The sequence below is a fragment of the Micromesistius poutassou genome (assembly GCF_964030765.1).
Source record: "Micromesistius poutassou genome assembly, chromosome: 5".
In the NCBI taxonomy this organism is placed as follows: domain Eukaryota; kingdom Metazoa; phylum Chordata; class Actinopteri; order Gadiformes; family Gadidae; genus Micromesistius; species Micromesistius poutassou.
In genome coordinates this window covers 7,144,123-7,168,948 of record NC_140275.1, presented here as the reverse complement: position 1 = coordinate 7,168,948, position 24,826 = coordinate 7,144,123, and the positions used below count along the sequence as shown (strand labels likewise).

The window sequence follows — 24,826 nt, the reverse complement described above, 5'->3', positions numbered from 1 at the left end:
ATAAATATATTCTCAATCAGTTGCCCCTATGTAGTAGTTTGGTGGTAGTTGTACTGTAGATGTACATAGAGGGGTGTAGTAGTTTGGTGGTAGTTGAACTGTAGAGGTGGAGGTACATAGAGGGGTGTAGTAGTTTGGTGGTTGTTGTACTGTGTAGAGGTGGAGGTACATAGAGGGGTGCAGTGCAGTATTTTGGCTGGTTCCACATCTAATTCTGTGCAATTCAATAATTCAAATGTTTGATCATGTTGGCACATTCAATATACAATAAAAAAAACTATATTTTTGTTATTTGCCTTTAAAAACTGTGTTTTAACATGCATTCAGCTGAAAGCAAATTGCTTGCTTCATACTTACATGCTTCAGTTTGGAGTGGCAGGTAGAAACTTTGTTCTACCACTCACCTTACAATTATTGCTAACCTTTGCCATATCATTCAGAAGTCATGAAAATGTATTCAGAGTTTTGATGATGCATTCACCTCATAAATCACGACACACTGCTCTCCCCTACATTAAAATGCACATGCCGTTTTGAAAAATAAAAGGAACGGTATCTGTGATTCTGGTCTTTTATTACTTGGTATCGGATCTAAACTAATTCCACCGTATCACCCACCCCTAGTAATGAGAGATTATGTAGGGTGTGATGAGAAGAGTGTGAGTGTGTTGAAGCGCCTGAGAGATTGATGCAAAAAGTGAGAATGTGATGAAGAGAGTGAGAGAGTGAGTTCTCTCCTCCCAATCAAACTCCAGCTGAGAGCTTGGCACTGCTGATAAACAGTGTTAGCCTAATAACCTGTGAGAGCTAACTAATATAAATGGCTTTCTGTTGCATTTTCAGTGTCATCAAAACAAAGGCTCATTATCCTTTATGAGGGATTGTATGAATGATAAATCAATGCTCATTATCCCCAATCATGGAAGCTAATGTGTGAATAAAACACAAAGGCTACGCAGTTGCTATCGCAGGGCTAATCATGATACTGCTACCTTGGTACCCATAGAAGGACTTCTATGGTACAACTGTGATAGCACAGCTTCTACTTGGCCAAATATGATGCCTTTAGCCTTTAATAAACATAATAACTATTAAAATAAAAGATAATGTTATTGTAGTAACCTAGTTAGAATGATTGGTGCTGCAGCATAAAGCTACACCAGCAGTAGCTTCCCTAGCAACATTAGCGTCACTAGTACATGAGCACTATAGCACCACGAGGGACACTAGCAACATTAAAGGGCCCCTACATCAGTCAACCAGCCGACCACAAAATGGAATGTAGCAAATATTGCTTATCTATCCATCACACATTTAGGTGGACAAACAGCTTGTAATGGCTAATCACACTCACACCTGGTGGTATAATAGGGGCCCTGTAACACAAGCAACACTGGCTATTCATTACCAGCACTGCTAGTTACACTAGCAACACTTACAGGCTAACTGCAGGCATAATAATACTAAGCGTTCCATATTGTGGCTATTAGTCACACAATGTCCCTTCAGTCAGTTCCCAAGAACAATGTATGGACATATGTGATGTATAATAATCCCCTCCACACACACACACACACACACACACACACACACACACACACACACACACACACACACACACACACACACACACACACACACACACACACACACACACACACACACACACATCATGATTCAATTGCATTTCTTAAAACCAACGAACAACAGCAATGTTCCCATGCTCTCAGTATGTCGGGACTGGGAGCAGCCTGCTCATATTATAACCTGTATGATAACCTATATTATAACCTATATTCTGATACTGATCCTCATGTCAAATGCTCTGCTCTATTGTTCTCTCAGGCTTAGCAGTGTTCCACATGTTATCAGACAATAGACTTATTGCTCTAACACACAACACACACACACACACACACACACACACACACACACACACACACACACACACACACATGCACAAGCACACACACACACACACAGACACATGCACATGAGGAAGACAAACTGATGCATTTCCAAATGAAACCTTTCTGTTCACTGCTAAACTGTGGATTACATGACCTAGCTTCCTACCACTTTCATTTTATTGTTTCAGAGTTGGGATTTAACCGCTGCCACCGCTCTCTCATTGCGTATGAATTAGATGCAGAACATCCATTATTTGTATTATTAATATGAATATGCCTTAATATAATTCATCTTGTAACACACTACATGGATGCATTATAGAAAAATGTAAGCTACAGAACCTTCTTGTTATTCTTACCCAAGAGATAAAAATGTATTTAGATAAATACTTATTCTTTCAGTGTTTGCCTTAAAATGTTTTCTAGCTTTTCTGCTGGTGTGTGCACGGTGCTGGTGCACGTTGCTGATGTGCGTGTGCATGGTGCTGGTGCACGTTGCTGATGTACGTGTGCACGGTGCTTGGGCACGTTGCTGATGTGCTTGTGCACGTTACTGATCTGCGTGTGCACGGTGCTGATGTATGTGTGCACGTTGCTGGTGTGCGTGTGCACGTTGCTGGTGTGCTTGTGCACGTTGCTGGTGTGCGTGTGCACGTTGCTGGTGTGCGTGTGCACGGTGCTGGTGTGCGTGTGCACGTTGCTGGTGTGCGTGTGCACGGTGCTGGTGTGCGTGTGCACGGTGTGTGTGCACGGTGCTGGTGTGCGTGTGCACGGAGCTGGTGTGCGTGTGCACGTTGCTGGTGTGCGTGTGCACGGTGCTGGTGTTAGTAGCCATCCCTCTGTCTGGGTTTCATAATACTGTTTGTTTCTGTTCGTCTTTGCACTTCCTACATCAAGTCAAAAGCCATTGGTGAAGTAACGCCACTACAATACAATACTTAATAAATAATGTAGTAATGCCACCTACAGTATCGGCCACAACATATGTTTTTATTTTTTTGCAGCAGAACACTTTTTTGCCTTCATTATTTTATCCATAACATTTCTGTTATGATAATATTGAAAATGTAACAAATTAGGGGATTGCAGGGGCATCTTTGTATGTTTTTAAATAAAACACATTTTTGCTGCCCAACGTAATTTTTTTATAAAATACAAATATATATATATATATATATATATGTTTTGCATGGCTGAATGCAGTCGCTAATAATATAGCCTCTGCCAGATGCATGTTGGGGAAACACTGTCTTTATCAGTTAGAATCCATCCTTTATCACAGTTAACAGTCCGTCCTTTATCACACCTCCAGTCTGTGCTTTATCACAGTTTACAGTCTGGTCTTTATCACAGCTACAGTCGGTGCTTTATCACAGTTTACAGTCTGTGCTTTATCACAGCTACAGTCTGTACTTTATCAGAGTTTACAGTCTGTTATTTTTCATAGCTATAGTCTGTCTTCAATCACAGTTACAGTTTTTCCTTTATCACAGTTACAGTCTGTCCTTTATCAGAGATAGTTTTTCCTTTATTACAGAATTATCCTTTATAACAGTTACAGTCTGTACCACATTAGACAACACTCCTTAACCTTAAACCAAACCAAGGATAACTCCTCAAAACCACAGAGAGACAAGTGATAAACCTGGAGGAGGAGGCTGAGGAGGTGCTTCCTGCCGTTGACAGCGAGGAGTGCAGTATGAGCTGATGGGCTAGACGGGAAGTAATGAAGAACAAGGAGGAGTTGATTTGTGACACCCTGGCTCCCAGGTGACCATTAGAGATCAGTGGGGTGATTAATAGAGCTGGGATTGGAAACTTAATTGGATGTGGTTACAATTATAAAGCCTTGCTCCCCCGCAGGCCGCACGACCAGAACAACTCCTCATCTCGTCTGCCTTCAGGTCTTTGTGTTTCTCAGTACTCCTCTAACCTTCTCTCCTAGCTTTCAGTGTGGTGACGGGAGTCACCGATGGTGTTAGATTATGTCAACTCTTATTAATCAAATATCTCCACAACTTGACATTGTTTAACACATCCAACATCTTCCTGTTGAGGGGCTGTGGGGACAAAAGGTTGGGTCTAAATGTTAGATGAAGGTGTGACTGAGGAATGGATACGTTCCAACCTAGTAGCCTGTGTTATACTGATGAGAGAGAATGGTGTACCAAACATCAAACTCTCTGCTTTGTTGGATTCAATCAGTCTGATGTTTAATGTTTCCAGTAGTTTGTAGACTTTTACACCTTTTATTTAACATTTATAAATGAAAAGTCCTGATGGATAGAGGTTAAATAGTCTTTAACCTCCATCCATCATGATTACCAACATGCTACCAGTCTGTAGAACTGCTGTTTTACTATTTCTTTTTTTTAATATTGCAATATAGTAAAATATTGTAATATATAGGATATATACAACCGATTGACAAGGTGTACCAGTTAACCTTGGCTAGCTGGTCTACGTCAGTAAAGTGGTTGGTTTGGGAACAATACACCTAGATGAATGTCTATCGTACAGATCAGTTGTTCACTCTTTACCTGGTGAACTCTTGTCTAATCTATAAAACAGGGCAATGTGCAAAATCTTACCCCACTCTGATTTCATTTACATAAACATATATTTCTTACGTTGATTTAGCTGCATCCGCAGAAGGGACCCTCTATTGGCCGTGCATGGTACGTCCCACTAGTAGTAAAGACACCATGGTCCTAATCACGAGTATTAAAAACATCATTGGACTAGTCACTGGTAGAAAAGTCATCATAAAGTCATCATGGGACATGAAACCAAGACATCCTGGTACTGCTCACTAGAAGTAAAGACTTTATGGTACTACATATGAGTATTAGGGCCCTATTTTAGTGGTCAGAAATGCAAGTGTGAAACGCGAAACGCAAGTAGCTTTGTGGGTGGATCTCTGGCGCTGTTGTTATTATACCGGCGGCTAAATGACTCTTGTGCCCGATGCAAATCTAAAATGGGTGGGTCTGAAGTAGCTTAATTACCCGTATGTGTGTTTTGGGCGTAACATGAAATAAACCAATGAGAGTGCCATCTTCCATCTCCTTTAAGAGCCAGCGCATTTGAACTTGACGAGTTTATATTTTGTTTGCAGTCTCCGCTGAGACAGATGCATGACCACATAATAGGCCTAATTCACACATGGAATAGCGTTTTCTTCTACAACTTCAGAAACACTGAGTCATGTAAATTTCAGCAAAGAGAACTTAACATATAGCCCATGATATGCGGTCCTGTGGCCGCAAAAGTGGGTCTATTTAATGATATGCTGCAAAACATAAACAAACATCGTTTGTTACCAGTATTGTATACATTATCGACTTGTGTTAATAATATGCATGTGTCCCCCCATTAATATAGAAATAGCCATGGACTGTATTATGCGTTACGTGGTTAGTTTGCGTGTGTTTAAACAGTTGGGTGCACACGTATTGTTGAACTGTGTGCCAAATATCACCCACACACATTTATTCTTTTAAACACTCAATCAAATACTCATCAATCCTTAAAGTTATGGGCTTGTACACGATGTCTGTGTCAATAAAATATGTGTTTGCTGTACGGTGTTTGCATATGCATATTGTTTTAAAAGTACAATTTTTACCTCTGTATCAGCTGTTCTTTCCCAAATAATTTAACCAACGTTATCATTTACCCTAAAACAAGATTTTGTTTTGGAAGGCTGGGATATACTTTGCTCAAGTTTATTATTATTATTATTATTATTATTATTATTATTTGAACGCATGGCATTAGCCTACTACCGTGTTCATTCATGCAGCCCATATGGAAAAAAATGTTTCCACAATCCACATGCTATATCTATGCAGTTTTACACATATGAACAATCTTTGACATAATATTTAAATTAGGCTAATCGTTTGCATGTTTGTGCTGTGCATAGCCTACGTGTGTGTGTAAGCGTATGTTGCAGATCCGACCTGCTTTACGCCAGGTGCAAACTAGCAACGATACATGCGTCGGTGTAGAAAGTAAATTGCGCTGGGTGCAAGATAGGGCCCTTAACGTCATCATAGTACTAAACACTAGTAGCAAAACATCATGGTAATACTCACAAGTAGTAAAGACATCATCATACTACTCACCAGTAGTAAAGACATCATAATACTACTCACGAGTAGTAAAGACATCATGGTACTACACACTAGTAGTAAAGATATCATTTTGACCACTTCTGACACATGCTATTGGTCTTGTAAATAAAACATTTGATAAGTAAATAAATATGTATATATACAAACACAGACACACCCTGGGGCAGATCACACACACACACACACACACACACACACACACACACACACACACACACACACTCACACACACACACACACACACACACACACACACACACACACACACACACACACACTCTTTGTTCATCCTATTTGAAGGAATTAGGGGGAAGTCAATCACTTGGTCTGGGGAAGAGGGAGTGTGTGTGTGTGTGTGTGTGTGTGTGTGTGTGTGTGTGTGTGTGTGTGTGTGTGTGTGTGTGTGTGTGTGTGTGTGTGTGTGAAAAGTGTGTGATGTGTGTGCGTATATGGTGTGCATTTTTTATATAAAGTAGGCCACAGTGTGTCAGGTAAACTTTAAGTGCATGTGTCAGGAGGGTGAACACTAAGACGTTTCAACGATGGAGAGGATACTGATTATACTCACACACACACTCCCCCCCCCACACACACACACACGTGTGTTCATATATATATACACCACATCTACCTACATTGTATGGGGGTGCTGTGACGGCAGGAGGTCATTGATACGTTCACATCATCAGCACAGAGCAGCAGAGTGAGCAGACACGTTGCTTCTATCATCCTGGTTAGTAATGATCACTGCAAACACCTCCACCCTCTCCTTCCACACTCCTTTTACTCCTTCATTATTCATGTTGCCATAATTGTTCACAAAACTGCTGCCTAGGCATGGGAGGAAGAGTGTTTACAGTGAGCTAGTAGGAACACATTAATAATACTTGTGTACACGGCTTGCCTCTCCATTGGTTTACCAGAGACTCGGTCTTGATCTTGGAACATCTTGTTCTACAGTGCTGGCAGATCCATTATTCAGGACCTCACTTACATCGAATCAGTGATGGAGGCGGCGGGCGGCCGCCAGGGACTTGTAATACGAGGAGGAGAGCTCCAGGGGGTCCGGGCCCCGCAGCCTCCCAGCAGAGGCCTGGCCTCAGAGCCTGTCACTAGGAATCATCTACACATTCTAATGGTGCTACGCTAGTTGGAGCAGTGTTAGCTCCACATTAGCATGCCTCTCTGAGGAGCTAGATTGAGTGGGGTTAGCTCAAATTAACAAATCTCTCTGAGGAGCTGTGTTAGCTGCACATTACCATGTGTCTCTGAGGAGCGGTGTTAGAGCTACATTAGCATGTGTCTCTGAGGAGCTAGCTAGAGTGAGGTTAACTCCACATAGTTCTCACAAATCTTTACTTTAGATTAATAATCTAAAGTCTAATAGCAAGCTCAAATCTGGTTTAACAGGTAGCATTTTCTTTCACTTCATATTTGTTTCAACCAATCATGTGTCTGGAGAAGGGGATCTGTAAGCGCATATTTAGTTTACAGTGAACCCAAACTCGCTAGAATAGTAAACGTTTCACGGTGGAAAGAGAAGCCAAAACATCCTGTCCTGACACCAACGTTCTTAGCAGGTGTCTGTAAACCATTCAAATCAACACTGACTTGCCATTGCAGAAATAACTAAATAAAAAGTCCCTTCTGAAAGCTCCATCCACTTGTGCCAATGAGATTGTCTCTGGTAGCATATCTTCGTCACATTACAGGAAAAAAGGCACAACTCCACCCATTATAGCTTTTGGTTTTTATGAAATAAAACCATTGCCACTGAGATCCGAACTGAACGATGAAAAAAATTATTAGTCTTGTATATGTTATGGGGAAGTAGAGCAAGTGGACCCAAATGCTCGACACAGAGTGAGACTGACACAGAAGAGTACATTTCAAATGTTTTTAGTGAGGGCAACAAATAAGTAAAGGCGGGGAACAGGGCAAGGGGCTTAATGGCAGGGGGGTAGTCGGAGAGGCGAGGGTTCGGCAACAGGAGGGTAGTCGGACAGGTAAGGGTTCGGCAATAGGAGGGTAGTCGAACAGGCGAGGGTTCGGCAACAGGAGGGTAGTCGAACAGGTAAGGGTTCGGCAATAGGAGGGTAGTCGAACAGGCGAGGGTTCGGCAACAGGAGGGTAGTTGGACAGGCGAGGGTTCGGCTACCCTTTGCAACAATGGCAGCGTGCAGAGTCGCAGCGGCTAGGAGCTCTCACAGTTTGTTGTCTTGGTAGCACTTGGTAGCAGTAGTACTATTGCACGCAGTTTGCAACTGGAGACACATATATACAACCGCCACAAACTATTAGTACTTAAAGGTCCCATGACATGCCACCAGGGTTGGTGTGATTAGCCATTACAAGCCTTCACACATTCCATCGTAATATGAAATGTGCAATCAGAGGGAACAATATACTCGATCAAGTATATACCAACATAGCACACGCATACAGAGCTCAGGCGTACCCCCACCTGGGTCTCTCTGACCATATTTCACTCCTCCTACACCCCTGCTATACTCAAATGCCAGATCCACTAGGCATGTAGTTAGGTCTGTCAGGACATGGCCTGAGGATGCAATCCCCAGACTCCAGGACTGCTTTGACTCCACCGACTGGGACGTCTTCAGAGGCCAGGAGGCGCACAGAGCTCTCTGGACAAATTCACCGTCTCGGTTTTGGATAACATCAACTTCTGTGTGGATACTGTCACATCTTTGAAGCAGGTCTGTGTCGCTTAAAACCAAAAACCCTGGATGACAGCAAAGCTAAAATCATTAACTAATGCCAGGGATATAGCATATAGATCAGGGGACACTGAGGCATACAGTGCAGCCGTTGCAGCTCTTAGAAGGGGCATCAGATCTGCCAAACTGGCGTACAAGAACCACATTGCTATTTTAGTGATCTAAAAAATGCGCCAATGCAATTGCACCACTGACTGAAAATACCTGGTCTATAGCGGATAGCGCAGTTGTTGTTGCTATTTTGATGTGCCATGGCAGGTCGGAACTACAACATAGCCTACGCTTACACACATGTAGGCTATACACAGCACAAACATGCAAACTATTAACCTGATTTAAATATTATGATGTCAAAGATTATTCATACATGTGAAACTGCATAGAAATAACGTGTGGATTGTGGAAACATTTTTTTCAATAGGGCTGCATGAATGAACATGAATGAAGTATAGTAGGCTATGGCATGCGTTAAAATAATAATAATAATAATAATAATAATAATAATAATAATAATAATAATAATAACAATAATACATTCGAGCAAAGTATATTCCAGGCTTCCAAAACAAAATCTAATTTTAGGGTAAATGGTTGGTTAAATGATTTGGGAAAGAACAGCTGATACAGCGGTAAGTTGTAGGCTACTTTGAAATCAATGCATCTGCAAACACCGTACAGCAAACACATATGTTCTTGACACAAACTGACATAAACTGAGCCATTTGAAATTTGAATTTCATGTGGTCATGCATCTGTCTCAGCGGAGACTGCAAACACGCTGTCAAAATATGAACTCGCCAAGTCAAATGCGCTGGGTCTTAAAGGGGATGGCAGGTGGAACTCTCATTGGTTTATTGCATGTTATGCCCAAAACACACCTACAGGTTTCAACCCAACCCTTTTTAGATTTGCGCCGGACGCAAAGCTCATTTACCTCGCCATCATAATAGCAACAGCAGAACCGCCCACAAAGTACTTTGACTTTGCGCCTTGACGTCTGCATTTTAGACCGTCTAACTAGGGCCATCTGTGTTGCCCCCTCTCCCCTATTGACGCTACCCGCCACCCTAGTCCTGTGCACCCATGATGTCAGACTCTGCCTGTGCAACATCCCCAGGAAAGCAGCTGGACCAGATGGAGTACAGGGATGCTCAAAGATGTGTGCAGCCGAGCTAACACCGGTCTTCACTACCATCTTCAACCTGTCTCTGGCGACTTAATGGCTCCCTGCATGCTTCAAATCAGCCACAATAGTTCCAGTCCCCAAACAGTCTTATGTCACAGGCCTGAATGACTACAGGTCAGTGGCACTCACCCCCGTTGCTGCAAAATGTTTTGAGAAACTGGTAATTGGTAATTGGAAACTGGTAACATAAAAGCTGCCATACCACCCTCACTAGATCAATACCAGTTTGCATACTGGAAGAACAGGTCAACAGAGGATGCCATAGCTATTGTGTTACATACTCTGCTAGATTACCTAGAGCAAAGGGACACATATGCAAGGCTGGATTTTAGCTCAGCATTTAACACAATCTTGCCAAACAAACTCGTAACACGTAACAAACTACATGGACTTGGATTCAGCACCACATTATGCAACTGGACACTGGACTTTTCTAACAGTACGTAAGGCTAGGCAAGCACACGTCCTCCACTTTGACCATCAACACCGGGGCCCCCCAGGGTTGTGTGCTTAGCCCAATTCTCTACACACTTTTCACATATGACGGCAGCTCTTCCTCCGCATCCACCCACGACACAACGGTGCTCGGCCTCATCACCGGGAATAATGAGACCGCATATAGGCAAGAAGTCCAACTGCTGGCAGCATGGTTTAGCAGCAACAACCAACCTGGCCCGCAACACAAAAAAGACCAAGGAGGTAATAGTGGATTTCCGTAAGACCGGACAACTGAGACACTCCCAACTCCTGTATCCACCGGAATGAGGTGGTGGAGAGGGCCTCTAGTTTTAAGTTTTAAGTGGAGAGTGTGCTGACCTATTGGTTACTGGTGTGGTTTGCTGGCTGCACCAGCACAGAGAAGGAGGCCATACACAGTGCGGTGAGGGCCGCAGGGAAGATCATTGGGGTCATCCTTCCAGACATTGCGACTGTGTACACCTCCCGCTGCATGCGCCGACTGAAAAACATCCTCCAGGACCATCTACACCCAGCACACCGCCTTTTACAACCAATGCCCTCTGGGAGAAGATATAGGTCCATCAGGGCGAAAACAAGCAGACTGGCCAGCAGTCTATACCCCCATGCAATCAGGCTGCTAAATGGACAGTCTGCCCCCCCCACTCCCCATTGGCCACCCCTCTGTGACATAATTGCCTCTGTCCATAGACCTCCATAACTGTGACCTAGACTTTGCATTGCTGCAAAACCAACAACCCTACCCCCATCAGATATATCTATTTATTGCACTAAGCACTTAACTGGTTTCAGCACTTTCTGGGTTTTTCTATGGGGTATTTATGGGGAGTCTATGGGGTATTTATGGCGAGTTATGTGTAAAGTCATGGAGATTTAAATGATGTATGAATGGGTGGACAACTAAAACTATATGCCTATGTCTGTGTTTTGCTCTAACAACATTTTGTTGTTATTCTGAAACAATGATAAAAATAAACTGATGATTGTCTGGAGAACCGGGGTTGAAATACTGTGTGCTGATGAAGATTGCCGGCAAGTGTGTAGAGCGCGGGAGATGAATGGATGACGTAGGATGAGACACTGGCCCCTGCTAGGTGGCCGAAGTGGATGGCATGACTGTACCCCTCCTTCCCAACCTGGCGTACGCCCGGAACTGGAAGGGTGTTCCTTAGTGAAGTCCTGGATGAGTGGAGCATCGAGGATTAGACCAGGGGATCCTGGCCCGTAGCCCTCCCAATCCACCAGGTAATGGAATCCCTGGCCACACCAATGCACATCGAGTAGTGGTCAGACCGGCAGGGTGATCATCTATGAACCTGGGTGAAGGCGGAGCTTTCGTAGGGGGAGACAGAGAGCTGGTGGACACAGGCTTGACCTGGGAGACGTGAAAGGTGGGTTGGAAACAAAGGGAGGAAGAAAGTTTGAGACAAACAGCATAGGGCAAGGGACTCAATTACAAAGGGGCTGACAAAATGGGGGGCAAGTTTCCAAGAATCCACCCTTAATGAAAGGTCCTTGGACCAGAGCCAGACCCTCTGCCCAGGGGTGTACTGGGGGGCCGGAGTACGGTGACAGTTCGCTTGGTGCTGGGAGCGGGTAGAGGCACATTTCCAGGTACACGACACACGCACACACGGCGCATGTGAGCCTGTACGGAGGGAACAGCAATCTCCGTCTCCATGGAAGGAAGGGAAGCTGGTACCCCAATCAGCACATGAAGGGAGACAAACCCAGTGGACAGTGATGAGGGAGTTATGGGCGTATTCGACCCAGGGGAGTTTGGAACTCCACGAGGATGTGTTGGTGACACAACGGGGCGCAGCCTCCATCTCCTGGTAAGCCCCTGTAAGTCTGTTGGTTTGTGGGTGGTAACCAGAAGAGAGACTAACTGGCTCCCAGTGCCGCATGGAATGCTTGCCACACCTGTGATATAAATTGAGGACCACGGTCCGAGACGATGTCCATAGGGATGCTGTGTAAGCAGAACACATGGAGCCCCAACAGGTCTGCCATCTCCCTAGCAGAGGGAAGTTTAGGTAGAGCCAGGAAGTTAGCGGTCTTGGAAAAACGGCCTATGACTGGAGGATGGTGGTGTTCCTCTCAGAGGGGGGAAGCCCAGTGACGAATTCCAGAGAGATGTGAGACCAAGGTCAACTGGGAATAGGCAGTGGGTGGAGCAAGCCGGAGCGGGGTCTGGTAGACAACTTGTTTTGCGCACAGGTGGAACATGCCGCGATGAACGAGCGTGTGTCCGCATCCATGGAGGGCCACCAGAGAAGAGGACGACAAGCGAAGAGGACGGCAGAATGGGCTCAGGGTCCATGCAGGGGTCTTCTGCAGAGTATGAGCGGGACAAGGCATCCGGCTTAATGTTCTGGGAGCCTGGTCTAAAGGTCAAGGTGAAATTAAAGTGGCGAAAAACAAGGCCCATCTGGCCTGTAGGAGTTCAGCCTCTTAGTGGACTGAATGTCGGACAGGTTTCAGTGGTCCGTTCAAACAATAAAGGGCTCCCCTCCAGCCAGTGGCGCCACTCCTCCAGCGCCAATATCACTGCCAGTAGCTTCCGGTTGCCTACATCGTAGTTTCACTCAAGGGGGGGTAAGGCTTCCATAAAGGAAGGTGCCCGGGTGCCCGAGAGACAGCAGATATCGTAGCTGTGCTCCCATACAGCCGTAGCCAAAGTGAGAGCCTCACTTCGTAATGGAGTTATCAGGTAAGAGATCTGGGATTTTTCGGTGGTATAAGTCTGGGTCTGTTGTTCGAAAACCAATGAACACGGCAAGAGAATTGTCGACAGGACCCAAGGTCGCCCTCGTCCATCTTCACGAGTGTGAAAAGATGGACTTGGGACTGGAATGGGGAGATCAGGAACAGCTGAAAACTGGATGCAATTTCTTAAAGGGCCTGGGGCCTCATGTACTAAGACTTGCATGGATTTATTACTAAAACTTTACGGACGCAAAAATTTGCCCTCCTGAGAAAACTCATCTCGGCCGCTTGTACTTGCAATCTCGTCCTTTCGATCATCACCAATCCCTCATATCCATAGGTGAGGATAGGAACAAAGATCGAGCGGTAGATCGAGAGCTTTGCCTTGCGGCTCAGCTCTCTTTTTGTCAAAATGGTGCGGTAAAGCGAACGCAATACCACCCCCGCTGCTCCGATTCTCCGGCCAATCTCACGCTCCATCATACCCTCACTCGCGAACAAGACCCGAGGTACTTGAACTCCTTCACTTGGGCTAAGGACTCATTTCCTACCCGGAGTAGGCAATCCACCGGTTTCCTGCTAAGAGTCATGGCCTCAGATTTAGCGGTGCTGATCCTCATCCCAGCCGCTTCACACTCGGCTGCCAGCCGATCCAGTGAGTGCTGAAGGTCACAGGCCGATGATGCCATCAGGACCACATCATCTGCAAAGAGCTGTGATGAGATCCTCAGACCACCGAACTGCAACCCCTCCCCACCATGACTATGCCTTGATATGCTGTCCATGAATATCACAGGATTGGTAACAAAGCGCAGCCCTGGCAGAGGCCAACGCCCACCGGGAACAAAACTGACTGGCTGCTGAGAACGCGGACACAGCTTTCGCTTTGTGAGTACAGAGATTGGATGGCCCTGAGGAGTGACCCCCTTACCCCATACTCCCGCAGCACCTTTTCTCCCGGGGGACCCGGTCATGCGCCTTCTCCAGATCCACAAAACACATGTAGACCAGATGGGCATACTCCCAGGCCCCTTCCAGGATCCTTGCGAGAGTGAAGAGCTGGTCCATAGTTCCACGTCCGGGGTGGAAACCGCATTGTTCCTCTTCAATCTGAGGTTCGACAATCGGCCGAACCCTCCTTTCCAGCACCTGAGTAGACTTTACCAGGGAGGCTGAGAAGTGTGATATCCCGGTAATTGGCACACTCTCTGGTACCCCCTTTTGAACAGGGGAACCACCACCCCAGTTTGCCACTCCTTTGGCACTGTACCAGACTCCCACGCAATGTTGAATAGGTGTGTAAACCATGACAGTCCCTCAATACCCAGAGGCCCAAAGGCCTCCTTCTTCAGTCAGACTTCTTCCCTGACCACCGGTGTCCACCACGGTGTCCGAGGGTTACCGCCCCTTGAGGAACCCTTGAGTCACCAGTGCTTGAGACCAAATCCAAGTCACCAAAGCTCAAGTCTGAGTCAAGTAACAAGTTTTGAAAATCAGGACTCGATTCTTACAACAATGCTCAGAAGAGCTAGCTAGCATGTCTCTCTGAAGAGGGGTGGTAGCAGCCTCAGGGCTCAACCATACAAGGTATCTGTGCTCCTACAAGGCATCTTACCACGTAATGTAGCTAATTGTAAAACACTATAGCGTTAGTACTACTATTAAAATAGCGATTCTACTCAGTTACGACAGTGGAAAACCAATCACTATATTGTCTATATTCCAACCAGAGATGAATATCTATCTTAATATTGTGGCGAGCAGCATGAGAACGACTTGACAGGAGCCCAGGTTTAGCAGTTTGCAACCCTCGCGCCCCTTACACTGCTTGAGAGAGTTCCCTTTTATTAAGACACACACATTACACAAATAAACACACCACATATTAACGAGCTAACCTAACATCTCGGTGTTGGTGGCGGATTTCCCAACTACACAACCACCTAGGCATACCCAAACCAATGCACCCCACATAAGGTCATTGCCGGGAAGGATCTAGGAAGGCACCAAAGGTCCAATTGGCGATAGTCCAAATAGTCTGCGACCACGCCCATGGTCGCTACAATATTATCATGGCCAAAGTGAGGCAATAACATAACCAAGAGTCATTAACCCCTCCTCAAACTGCAATTTGAGGTAGGTCAACACACCTGTGACTACAGGAGCTAGGTGTTAGGGGTACTATCACAGGAATAGTACCCCTAACACCGGCTGTGTTAGAATCTTGCTCTACATGGAATATAACCCCAACCCTGGCAATTTTAGTGTCTTTCTCTATGGGCAACTACAATATATAACCCCTGACACTGACAGTGGTACTGCCTTGATCAACGCTATTTCATTGATCAGACAGCGCCATTGATGGAACCGTAATGCATTTGCAGCGAGGGCAATAGGGGGAGAATTGAGTGGAGAACCGACATATATATGGGATGTTACTTTTGTGTTGAATATTATTACCAATGCTGATAAGGCAAGCATATTCATTAAACTGAACGGACAGAGACGGGAATTCAAAATAAACCAAATCTTTATTTAAATAGGAAACAATCAAAATGTGCATAAACCGGAACTGCTGAGGATAAGGATTAGTGTGCAAAATTAATAATCAAGATAGCTAAGTAAGGGGAAAATATTCTTTATTTCAGTCAGCTAAAATTGTTTATACATAAAGTCTAAAAATCACAATCTAATCTAAAATAGCAGCCCAAACTAAAACAAAACCTACCAGACTAAAGCTGAGGCCAACTGCTGAGAGGCAGACTACGCTGAGGTAGACTACACTACCACTCACCTCAAGTGCCTCACATCAATCGTCGCTGCAAACTAGAACTGGTGAAAAATGTGTTGTATCCCAGTGCTTTAACTCACATGCAAGTGAAGGGACCTCACCATGGGTGCCTAGTCTCCCTACAGTTTAGCGCCCAGCTCCAGCCTAAAGAAAAATAACTAATACAGTATCAATGAAAAACAAACATTTAACCCCCAGTTGGTTCGATAAACCCAAATTATTAGTACGTTTAACAAACAATATCAATACTGCAAAGGAAAACAAACAGAAGATAAGCAAAACAATGCTAAGGCAAAACAACAGCAGGTGAACCACCATGGGTTTGAGGTAATGAGTCCAAAGTCACTCGATCACAGGGGGGCTATCCTAAAGCTGGTTGACAATCAGCTGCCCCAGCCACAGCAGAGACAGGAGCCATACTGAGGCACAATGACCCACAGCTGCCTTAAATAAGGGCCTTCATTAGGGGAATGGACCATTTTCGATGTTCAGAGAGGTTCATTAGGGCTTGATCTATTTCATAGAAGCATACATGTCCCACCTGTTTAGTTTAATCCAGTTTAATTTTGGTTTATGTTTGAGACGTTGGGAGATAAAAAACAAAAAGACTCCCATGTCAGCTCCTGGGCTCCGTACCTGCCCAATGCAAGTGATGCCACTTCTGAGATATGACGGATCAGGCGTCAGAACTAATTAGTATATGCATGAGAATTAGCCTGTTGTATTTATTTAGAATATAGATATAGGATTTAGATTTAGATATAAGATTTAGATTTAGATATAAAATGTAGATTTAGATTTAAGATTTAGATTTAACATATAATTCAAATTTTATGTGAAAAAAGTGACATGTCAATTGCATTGCAGTTTGGAAGGCTGTTTATTTGCTAAATCTGGGAAAAATTAAGCAAAGCTCAAGCTAAATCTGGAACAAGTAAAGCAAATTTTCAACAGCAATAGTTTACAAACAGCCCCCCATAGAAGCTAAAATTTGTTAAAGGTGATTCGGGAAAAAACGTTTCACAATGGCTTACAAAGTCCTATTAGCATCTCCCTGTAGCTCCTCCCATCTCCTTTCCTTAGCTGCTACCATCTCCTCCCCTCACCCCTTCCCCCAGCTCCAGGGCAATCTCCTCCTCCCTATCAACAGATACAAATGTATTCTGAATCATTATCTCTGGAATTAATACATTAACCCGAGGACACATCACAGCTTGTCAAAGGGAGGGGGAGAGAGAGAGAGGCAGAGAGAGAGAGAGAGAGAGAGAGAGAGGCAGCGAGAGAGAGAGAGAGAGAGAGAGAGAGAGAGAGAGAGAGAGAGAGAGAGAGAGAGAGAGAGAGAGAGAAAAGAGCACATTGATTAATTATGCATGTCTTATAAAGTGATGCAGACATATGATATCATCTGTACTGAATACTGACATTACAATAACAGCAGCCATTTTGGATCCAATCCAGTGTGTCTTGCCCTCTAGACTGAGGACTGATTGTTCTCCTGTCCCCACCTCAGATATTACCTGGGAGACTGACCCACTCACACCCATTAACATGAATGATGGCGTCTTTCTTGAAACCCCATTACAGTCTTGCGGCTACAGCCCTGGCCTAAGGGTTGGATTTTTGGTCCTTGTGTTTTGATTCCCTATAAGCACTCCACTAGTCCTGAAGCTAGACTGAACAACTAGCATTGATTTTTGTTTATTAATAAAATGTGCTGATAAGTTCCTGTTTGTCAGAGAGAAACCCTCTGGGCATTACCCGATGGTACAGAGTTCTACCTGATGTTTAGACCCTGTCAGTTCTAGCCTGATGCTAAGACCCTGTATAAGTTCTGGCTTACATGAGGTTTGCAACCTGTTGGAGTGTTCCCTTTATGAAATGTTTACACAAACGTACACACACATTCAAACATACACACACACACACACACACACACACACACACACACACACACACACACACACACACACACAGACTACTACATAATTAAAACTTAAAGTAAATAAAGGCATTGATTTAGAACAAAAGTGTTACTGTCATTGATTAGAATATACTTGAAACATTTATTTAAAAAATAAATGTCCTGAAGAGATGAATCCTCTGAGAGCAATATAACAGAGAAATCCAGTATAAAGACACACAGACACACACACAATTTAAAACAACAAGCAAATAAAGACATTGATTTAGAACAATAGTGTTACTGTCATTGATTAGAATATAATAAAAAAAAAGTATTAAAATAATAAATGTCCTGAAAACATGAATCCTCGAAAAGCAAATCACAAATTGAGTTCATCACAGTATCATTTTAGTTGATTTCCTATCTAAATGTTTCATTAGGATGTCCTAATTCGTTTTTCCCATTGTTCTATTGTTCACTGTTTTAATGAGTGACTGACCTTGCTGAATGCCTGCTCTGTGAACAAGGTAGACTCTGCTTGTATTTCATTAAAGAGAGAGGCTGATAGAAACACAACATGAATCACTTTTTTTTCCTAACTACAGACTCACTGGGATGCAGAACAAATCAACAGATATGATCTGAGCTATATTCCTTATCTTATTTCAACCACTGAGTTCAGTATGTCAACATCTTTATACCGATAAATAAGGAGTGTACATTTCTGTAACACGAGCAAAGGAATACCATGAAAAGGTCAACCGCCCGGGATTATTGCAAACAGAATGTGAAAATGAAAACACGTGTTTGATGGTGAAACATATAACTGGGTAATATGCCACACAAGCAGGCCACTTCTTAACAGAAGAAAGGCTTCCCATCACATTATGCAAATTCCTCAAAGAGGGAAATCAATAAAAATCATACAACACGGAAAAATCCCATGCAATAAAAAACACTTGAACGCAACAGCCAGCGAAAGATGCTGTGGACACATTTCTTCATGAAATACTACATGTTGTACATCAACATTTGTCTAAATCATTACTGACGATCAGTCAGTCAACAAGCAGCTGTCAACAAGCTCACACATCAACAAATAAATGGATGTTCTTAATCAATGTATATTTTTACGAACAACATTTGCAAATTAATCATATTATCAGTTTATAAAAACAGATATATAATATAACATAATCCTTATCTGATGCTTGTGTATAGGATTATCATCACTGTAGAATAATCAGAATGACCGTGCAAACAAACAGACTAAACTTCTTATTTCCATTTGTTTTTTTTAACTTTTTTTGCTTTTGTACCTCAAAGCCAATCTGCCTCTCAAGTAAAATAAAGGGAGAAAGAGATAGACAAATGCAGGCCTACAAAAGGTCTCTCTCTATTGGCCAGCATACGTTATAAATCCATGGTTATGAGAGTGGTTAGCATGGGAGTTTTAGCTGAGCTGTAGGTTCAGGTGAAGTTGGTCAAAGTGAATCCAGAGTATGAGAAGAGTAACGGTCATGCCGCTAAAAATATATTCTAGTAAAAGATAAGCACAAGGCTTCATGTTGCTATCATATTTTTTTGCTATCAAGAGTTTTATTGACAATTTGAATGCTATAGTTTATTAATCTTATTCATTCTCAGTTCATAAGCTGGAGAAAACCTGGTCGAGAAATAAGCTTCTTTCCATGTTGTTGTTATTCTGACCTCTGATGTCACGCTAGATATTAGTAAAAACAGATTCTTATAGATGGGCTGAACTAGTCAAAGTTTAATATAAATTATACAAGGTCAAATAGGTACATACTGATTATATAAGGTCAAATAGGTAAACCTATAATACAGGGATTCCCAATGTTTGGGTCCCCTGTTATGCGTATGGGGTTGCAGAACATTGCTTACATAAGCTATACATATTTGATGATCTATTTTAGAAAAACATTTTTTTCTTAAAAAGGTCTCATAGAAGGCCTGTTTTAGACGATCTGACGGCCATATGATTCATAGCCATGAGCAAACTATTAAAAAACTATTTGTCTGGAAGCAGATGCACAAAAGTTAAAGTTGGGGTTGAAAACATCTTCAGCGCTTGAAGTGAGGTCGTGGGAATTCCTATTTATTGTTTATCTAAAATAACATACAATGCTAAATAGGTCAATATTTTAACATCAAATGCTTACCTGTCAGTTTACTTTGTTGAACACATCAGAAACAAATATCCTCACAAAGTAGTGAACCTTACAGGAATAAGGCGCAGACACTTATAGCTGCTATGACAAAAAATACAAAATAACCATCGGACTGTGGGCAGGTTATAGATGTGACAGTAACAACCTTTACTGAACAGAAAGCCTTGCATGCGTAAATTACCTTTCTGCGGATGTCTGAACATGAATTTCAACAAAAAATGTGACTTGTTGATGGAAACACAATTTACTTAAATAAATTGTTATTTATAGCAATGTTTAATTAAATGCAATTACAAACCTTTCCTGATGTTTAAGGGTGGTATTAAGGTTGTATTGTATACATGTAGGTAATATGTATGTTTGCTGCCTTTTTAGAAACAAAACTAATGTTGACCTTCTAACCCAACACTAAATTCAATCAATCAATTTACCTAATCTACTGTTAAACCGAAAATAATTATTTGACATAATAAGGTAACATAATAGAACATTTATTGGATGTTTTGTTTTGATCCTCTTTTGAAAAAACACACTTGATAAATAATTGTCATAATAAAGCCATTCATTCTTGTTTTATTAGTCAATTAACAATAATAATTTTCCCCTTCAATTTGACAAACAAAAACACACAAACAGCACTAGTTTGGAGTCACAGGCCTCTTTCTGTCTGTCTCTCTGACAGACAGCCAGGAAGGCAGGTGGACAGAAAGAGGGACAGAACAATAGACGGAGACCAGGTGACAAACATGTTGATGGTCTGTTTGTTTGTTTTTTTGTTTCCAGGAAGAACGTGGTTGGGTTTAGACCCCACACCCATCGGCAGATTAAACAGAAGGTGACTGACCTATTTAACTAATTAAATAAGTGGACCTCTGCTGTCCTCCATTCCCTCTCTCCTACCCCTCTTCCCTCTCTCCTCCTCTCCTCCCTCCCTCACCCGACCTCCTCTCTCCTCTCCCCCATCTCCCTCCTCTTCTCTGTTCTCCTCTTCTCTCTCCAGTCAGGATCAAGTGGTATAATCCAGGATTTTCCAGCCACTAAAACAGCTTGGGCCCATCAGTGAATTGCGGCGACATATGGAACAGGTTTATGAATCATCTGGCACATGCATAGCAATGAGAGACTACTCATCCGCCAGCAAACTGCAGGAAAAGGCTGCCTGAAACCCATCCATCCGTCCACCACCCATCCATCTACCCACCCACCACCTATCCTTGCATCCAGCCATCCATCCATCCATCAGTCTATATTATAGACAATTTAGAGAAGCCTACATATTATATGTTACTGAATATATAGTTACAAAATATAGATCATAAATCATATATTAATATGCAATTTCAGTAGTCTGAATAAACGGTAAACAGACAGATAACACAAATCAATAAATTAATAGTTATTTTTAAAAATGTCTTTTACTGTTGCAATGTCTACTGAGCTGCTATGTTGGTCAATGGAAATGATCAATCATCTCCACACAAACCAGGTGGAGACCTCCCATTGGCAAATCAGGATCTGGAAGGAGAGTGTACGTATCTGTGTAGGTGTGTGTGTATATTTGTGTGTGTGTGTGTGTGTGTGTGTGTGTGTGTGTGTGTGTGTGTGTGTGTGTGTGTGTGTGTGTGTGTGTGTGTGCCTCAGGTCTCAGGACAGAGACGACATTCTGTCCACATGCTCCATGTGACCACTCCTGTCTGTCTCCAATTAAACATTGCCTTTAGCATGCTAGCCTTTAGCATGTAGCCACAGTTGGAGCAGAGACATCTGTAGGACTGGTCTTCACTATATCAGTGTATATATATATCTACATATATATCACTATATCAGACACTAAAACCCGCAACATGGCTGCAGAAACTTCAAACATTTTGTGGCCACCTTAAAAAAAAAAATTTCAATTCAACCTATGGAAAATATTATATCCCCTTTAGAAACATGTTTATTTATTAATTTAATATGAAAATGACACACATTTTATTTTTTTGATAGCACTAAACTCCATCAAAATGAAAAAAAAAATCAAAATAAATCATTGAAGTATTTAAATTCATAATACAGGCTGCAAAAAAAACACATTTTCATATTTAAAGAAAAGGTTTGAAATGTTTGACACAAAATTACATTCTATATTTATATATCGTTTTTTTGTGCTTGAAATTCTTTTGAACATATAAAAGTACAAAAATATTTTTTCTTCAAAACCTGGGACAAAAAAAGCAATAGATACAAATGATAGAAATGTATTGGGACAGATGTTCTATTTTAGAAAAACATTTTTTTCTTAAAAAGGTCTCATAGAAGGCCTGTTTTAGACGATCTGACGGCCATATGATTCATAGCCACGAGCAAACTACTTCTCATCACTGGGGCTTCTCAACATTTAACATTTAACATTTAATAAAAGTACAAAAATATTTTTTCTTCAAAATCTGGGACAAAAAAAGCACAGCAATAGATACAAATGATAGAAATGTATCGGGACAGATGTTGTGTAACATATAGACATGTTTAAAACGCACAACGAAAGCAGAGCAGCAGGATGCCTAGTGGGAATACGGTCCGGGGCAACCATTAGCCATTTTATCACATAACTAAGTATAAGCTCTGATTAAACACCACTCTGGTGTTATCTGGAACCTTCTTGGAAGAGCTGCAGCATTTTGAATCAGAAGATAGAAAGCTTGCTCGCCACCCGCGGGGGTCGCTGACCACCCAACAAAAGAATAATGAGGCGAGTGTGGCGTGATCCTCGCCCTTGCCATCCCACCCCCCCCTGCGCCCGCGGCCCTCCCCCAGCCCCGCGGCCCCTCTCACCCCTCGCACCGCCGCCGAGACGCCGGGGCCCCGCTCTCGCTCCTCAGGAACTTGACGGTGGTTGAACTTATTTTTAGTGTCATGTGACGAGGCGTCCCGGCCCCAGCGCGACGCGGCACCGCCCCGACGCTGGTTGTTGTCCATACCGCTCGCCGTCAAATGCACCCGCCTTGGCAGGTTTCCACTCCAATATCCATTTCACGTCTGAAGCGCCGAATCCAAAGTGACGAGATCATTGGAGCCCACCCCTCCACCCCCCCCCCCCCCCCCCCCCCCACCGCCCCCCACACACACCAGGCCAGGCAGGCTTCGGGACGGGGTTGGCGCTGCACTGTACCACAGTATGTCCGCCGCGCAGGACGGCCGTCCTATTTTGGGACGCGGTAGGGCGAGGGGCTAATTTGTGGAAATGAGCAATACTTATCCGTCCGTCGACTCCGCTGCGACGGCTCTGTGTTTGGACGTGAATAGAACAGTAATAGGTCATCCCCCGTCACAAGACATAACGCCAGGGAGCCTCTCTTCACAGGCGGCTGCTCGCTGTTGCCTTTAATTATTTTAATTAAACTTTGATATTCCGGATCTTTCCGGAGCACCGGGGACGGTGGCCGCGGCGGTGGCGGGCGGTGGAGACCGGTCTGAGGGTCTTCTGATGCTGCGGACCCCCTGCTCATGAGAGCGTCCGGGCCGCGGAGGTCTGGGGGCGCGGCTACGCTCCACTACTCTCCTCTTCTTGAAGGATGAAGAGGAGGAAGAGGAGAAGGGAAAAGGTGTCTTGGGGGGTAAGAAAGTTAATGAAGGCCTTCAGGCCTCCGGGACCTGGCTGCAGTCTGTCACGTGAGAGTGTGTGTGTGTGTGTGTGTGTGTGTGTGTGTGTGTGTGTGTGTGTGTGTGTGTGTATGACTAGGTTGACAGGTCTGCCATCAGAGCCTGTGGGGTGCTAGACGCGTGACACCCGCTGGGTGCTCTAACTCCTGTCCCGTTTCCTGTTATTGTTTTAATAAAATACGATGTGGTCTGAGGAGGAAGGAGGTGGGCTGCAGAAGGACAACGTGGTGGAGAACACGGAGGGGAGTTAAAGCGTACCCTCTCATACACGACGGGGGATAGCAGATGTCAGAGGAAGCTTGAAGTGAAGACGAAGAGGAGGAAATGAGTGGAGGTGTTCTGCTGTGTTCAGACGTCTTGATGGTCAGAGAGTGAATCAGAACCTTCTCTCTACTGATGAGGGACCCGGTTAAACGTCATGCAGCGACCCTGAGGAGTAAAACAACAAGTTAGCTTTTTTTTTTTTTTTTTTTTTACAAAAAGTAAAAAAAACGATTCCTTTTATATTACGAATATACTTCATTATTCATGTATTCATTTAATTTATATAGATTTATGAGGGAAAATCTGATTTAAATGTATAAATATATATATATATATAAATGTTTATAATCATATCTTTTCATCAAAGTTTTACCACAAAAATAATTAAGATATTTAGTATGCATAATTTGTAACAACGAATACATTTCACATGACATGATTTCTTAAAAATATTTTGGGCAAAAATGTATGAATTTAAAGTCAATGAATTCAGTAATTTGAGGGAAGGTAACCAGTCAATGTTGTGGAATGTTTCATGTTGCCGCAGTTACACATCTCAGATTGGGCCATGCGAGCCCTGCAACAGCCTCTCTCTCTCCCTGCTTTCTAACAGAGGCAGATAGAGAGAAGTGGCACACAGAGGGAGCTCGAGTACAGCAAATCTCTCTCCCTCCCCTCTCTCTCTCTCCCTTTCCCTCTCCCTCTCTCTCTCTCCCCTCTCTCTCCTCTCCGTCTCCAAATTACTAACTATTAACTCTTTTATGTAATGAAATCATCATGTTATATTATTTTAATGAGTATTACTAGTATGATTACTACGAGTATTATTATTGGTAGTAGACCTAAGTACACATGCACACATCTCAACACACACA

General features: G+C 43.2%; 1 protein-coding gene across 1 annotated transcript in view; it reads right to left on the bottom strand.

Annotated features, from left to right (window-relative positions):
* Positions 1-22,031: 22,031 nt before the first annotated feature.
* Positions 22,032-24,826, bottom strand: part of antxr2a (ANTXR cell adhesion molecule 2a) — a 45,818-nt gene continuing 43,023 nt past the window's right edge. The window contains 1 exon segment of the mRNA XM_084467776.1: positions 22,032-24,116. Coding sequence (XP_084323902.1) covers positions 24,078-24,116 — 39 coding nt within the window. The 3' untranslated portion in view covers positions 22,032-24,077.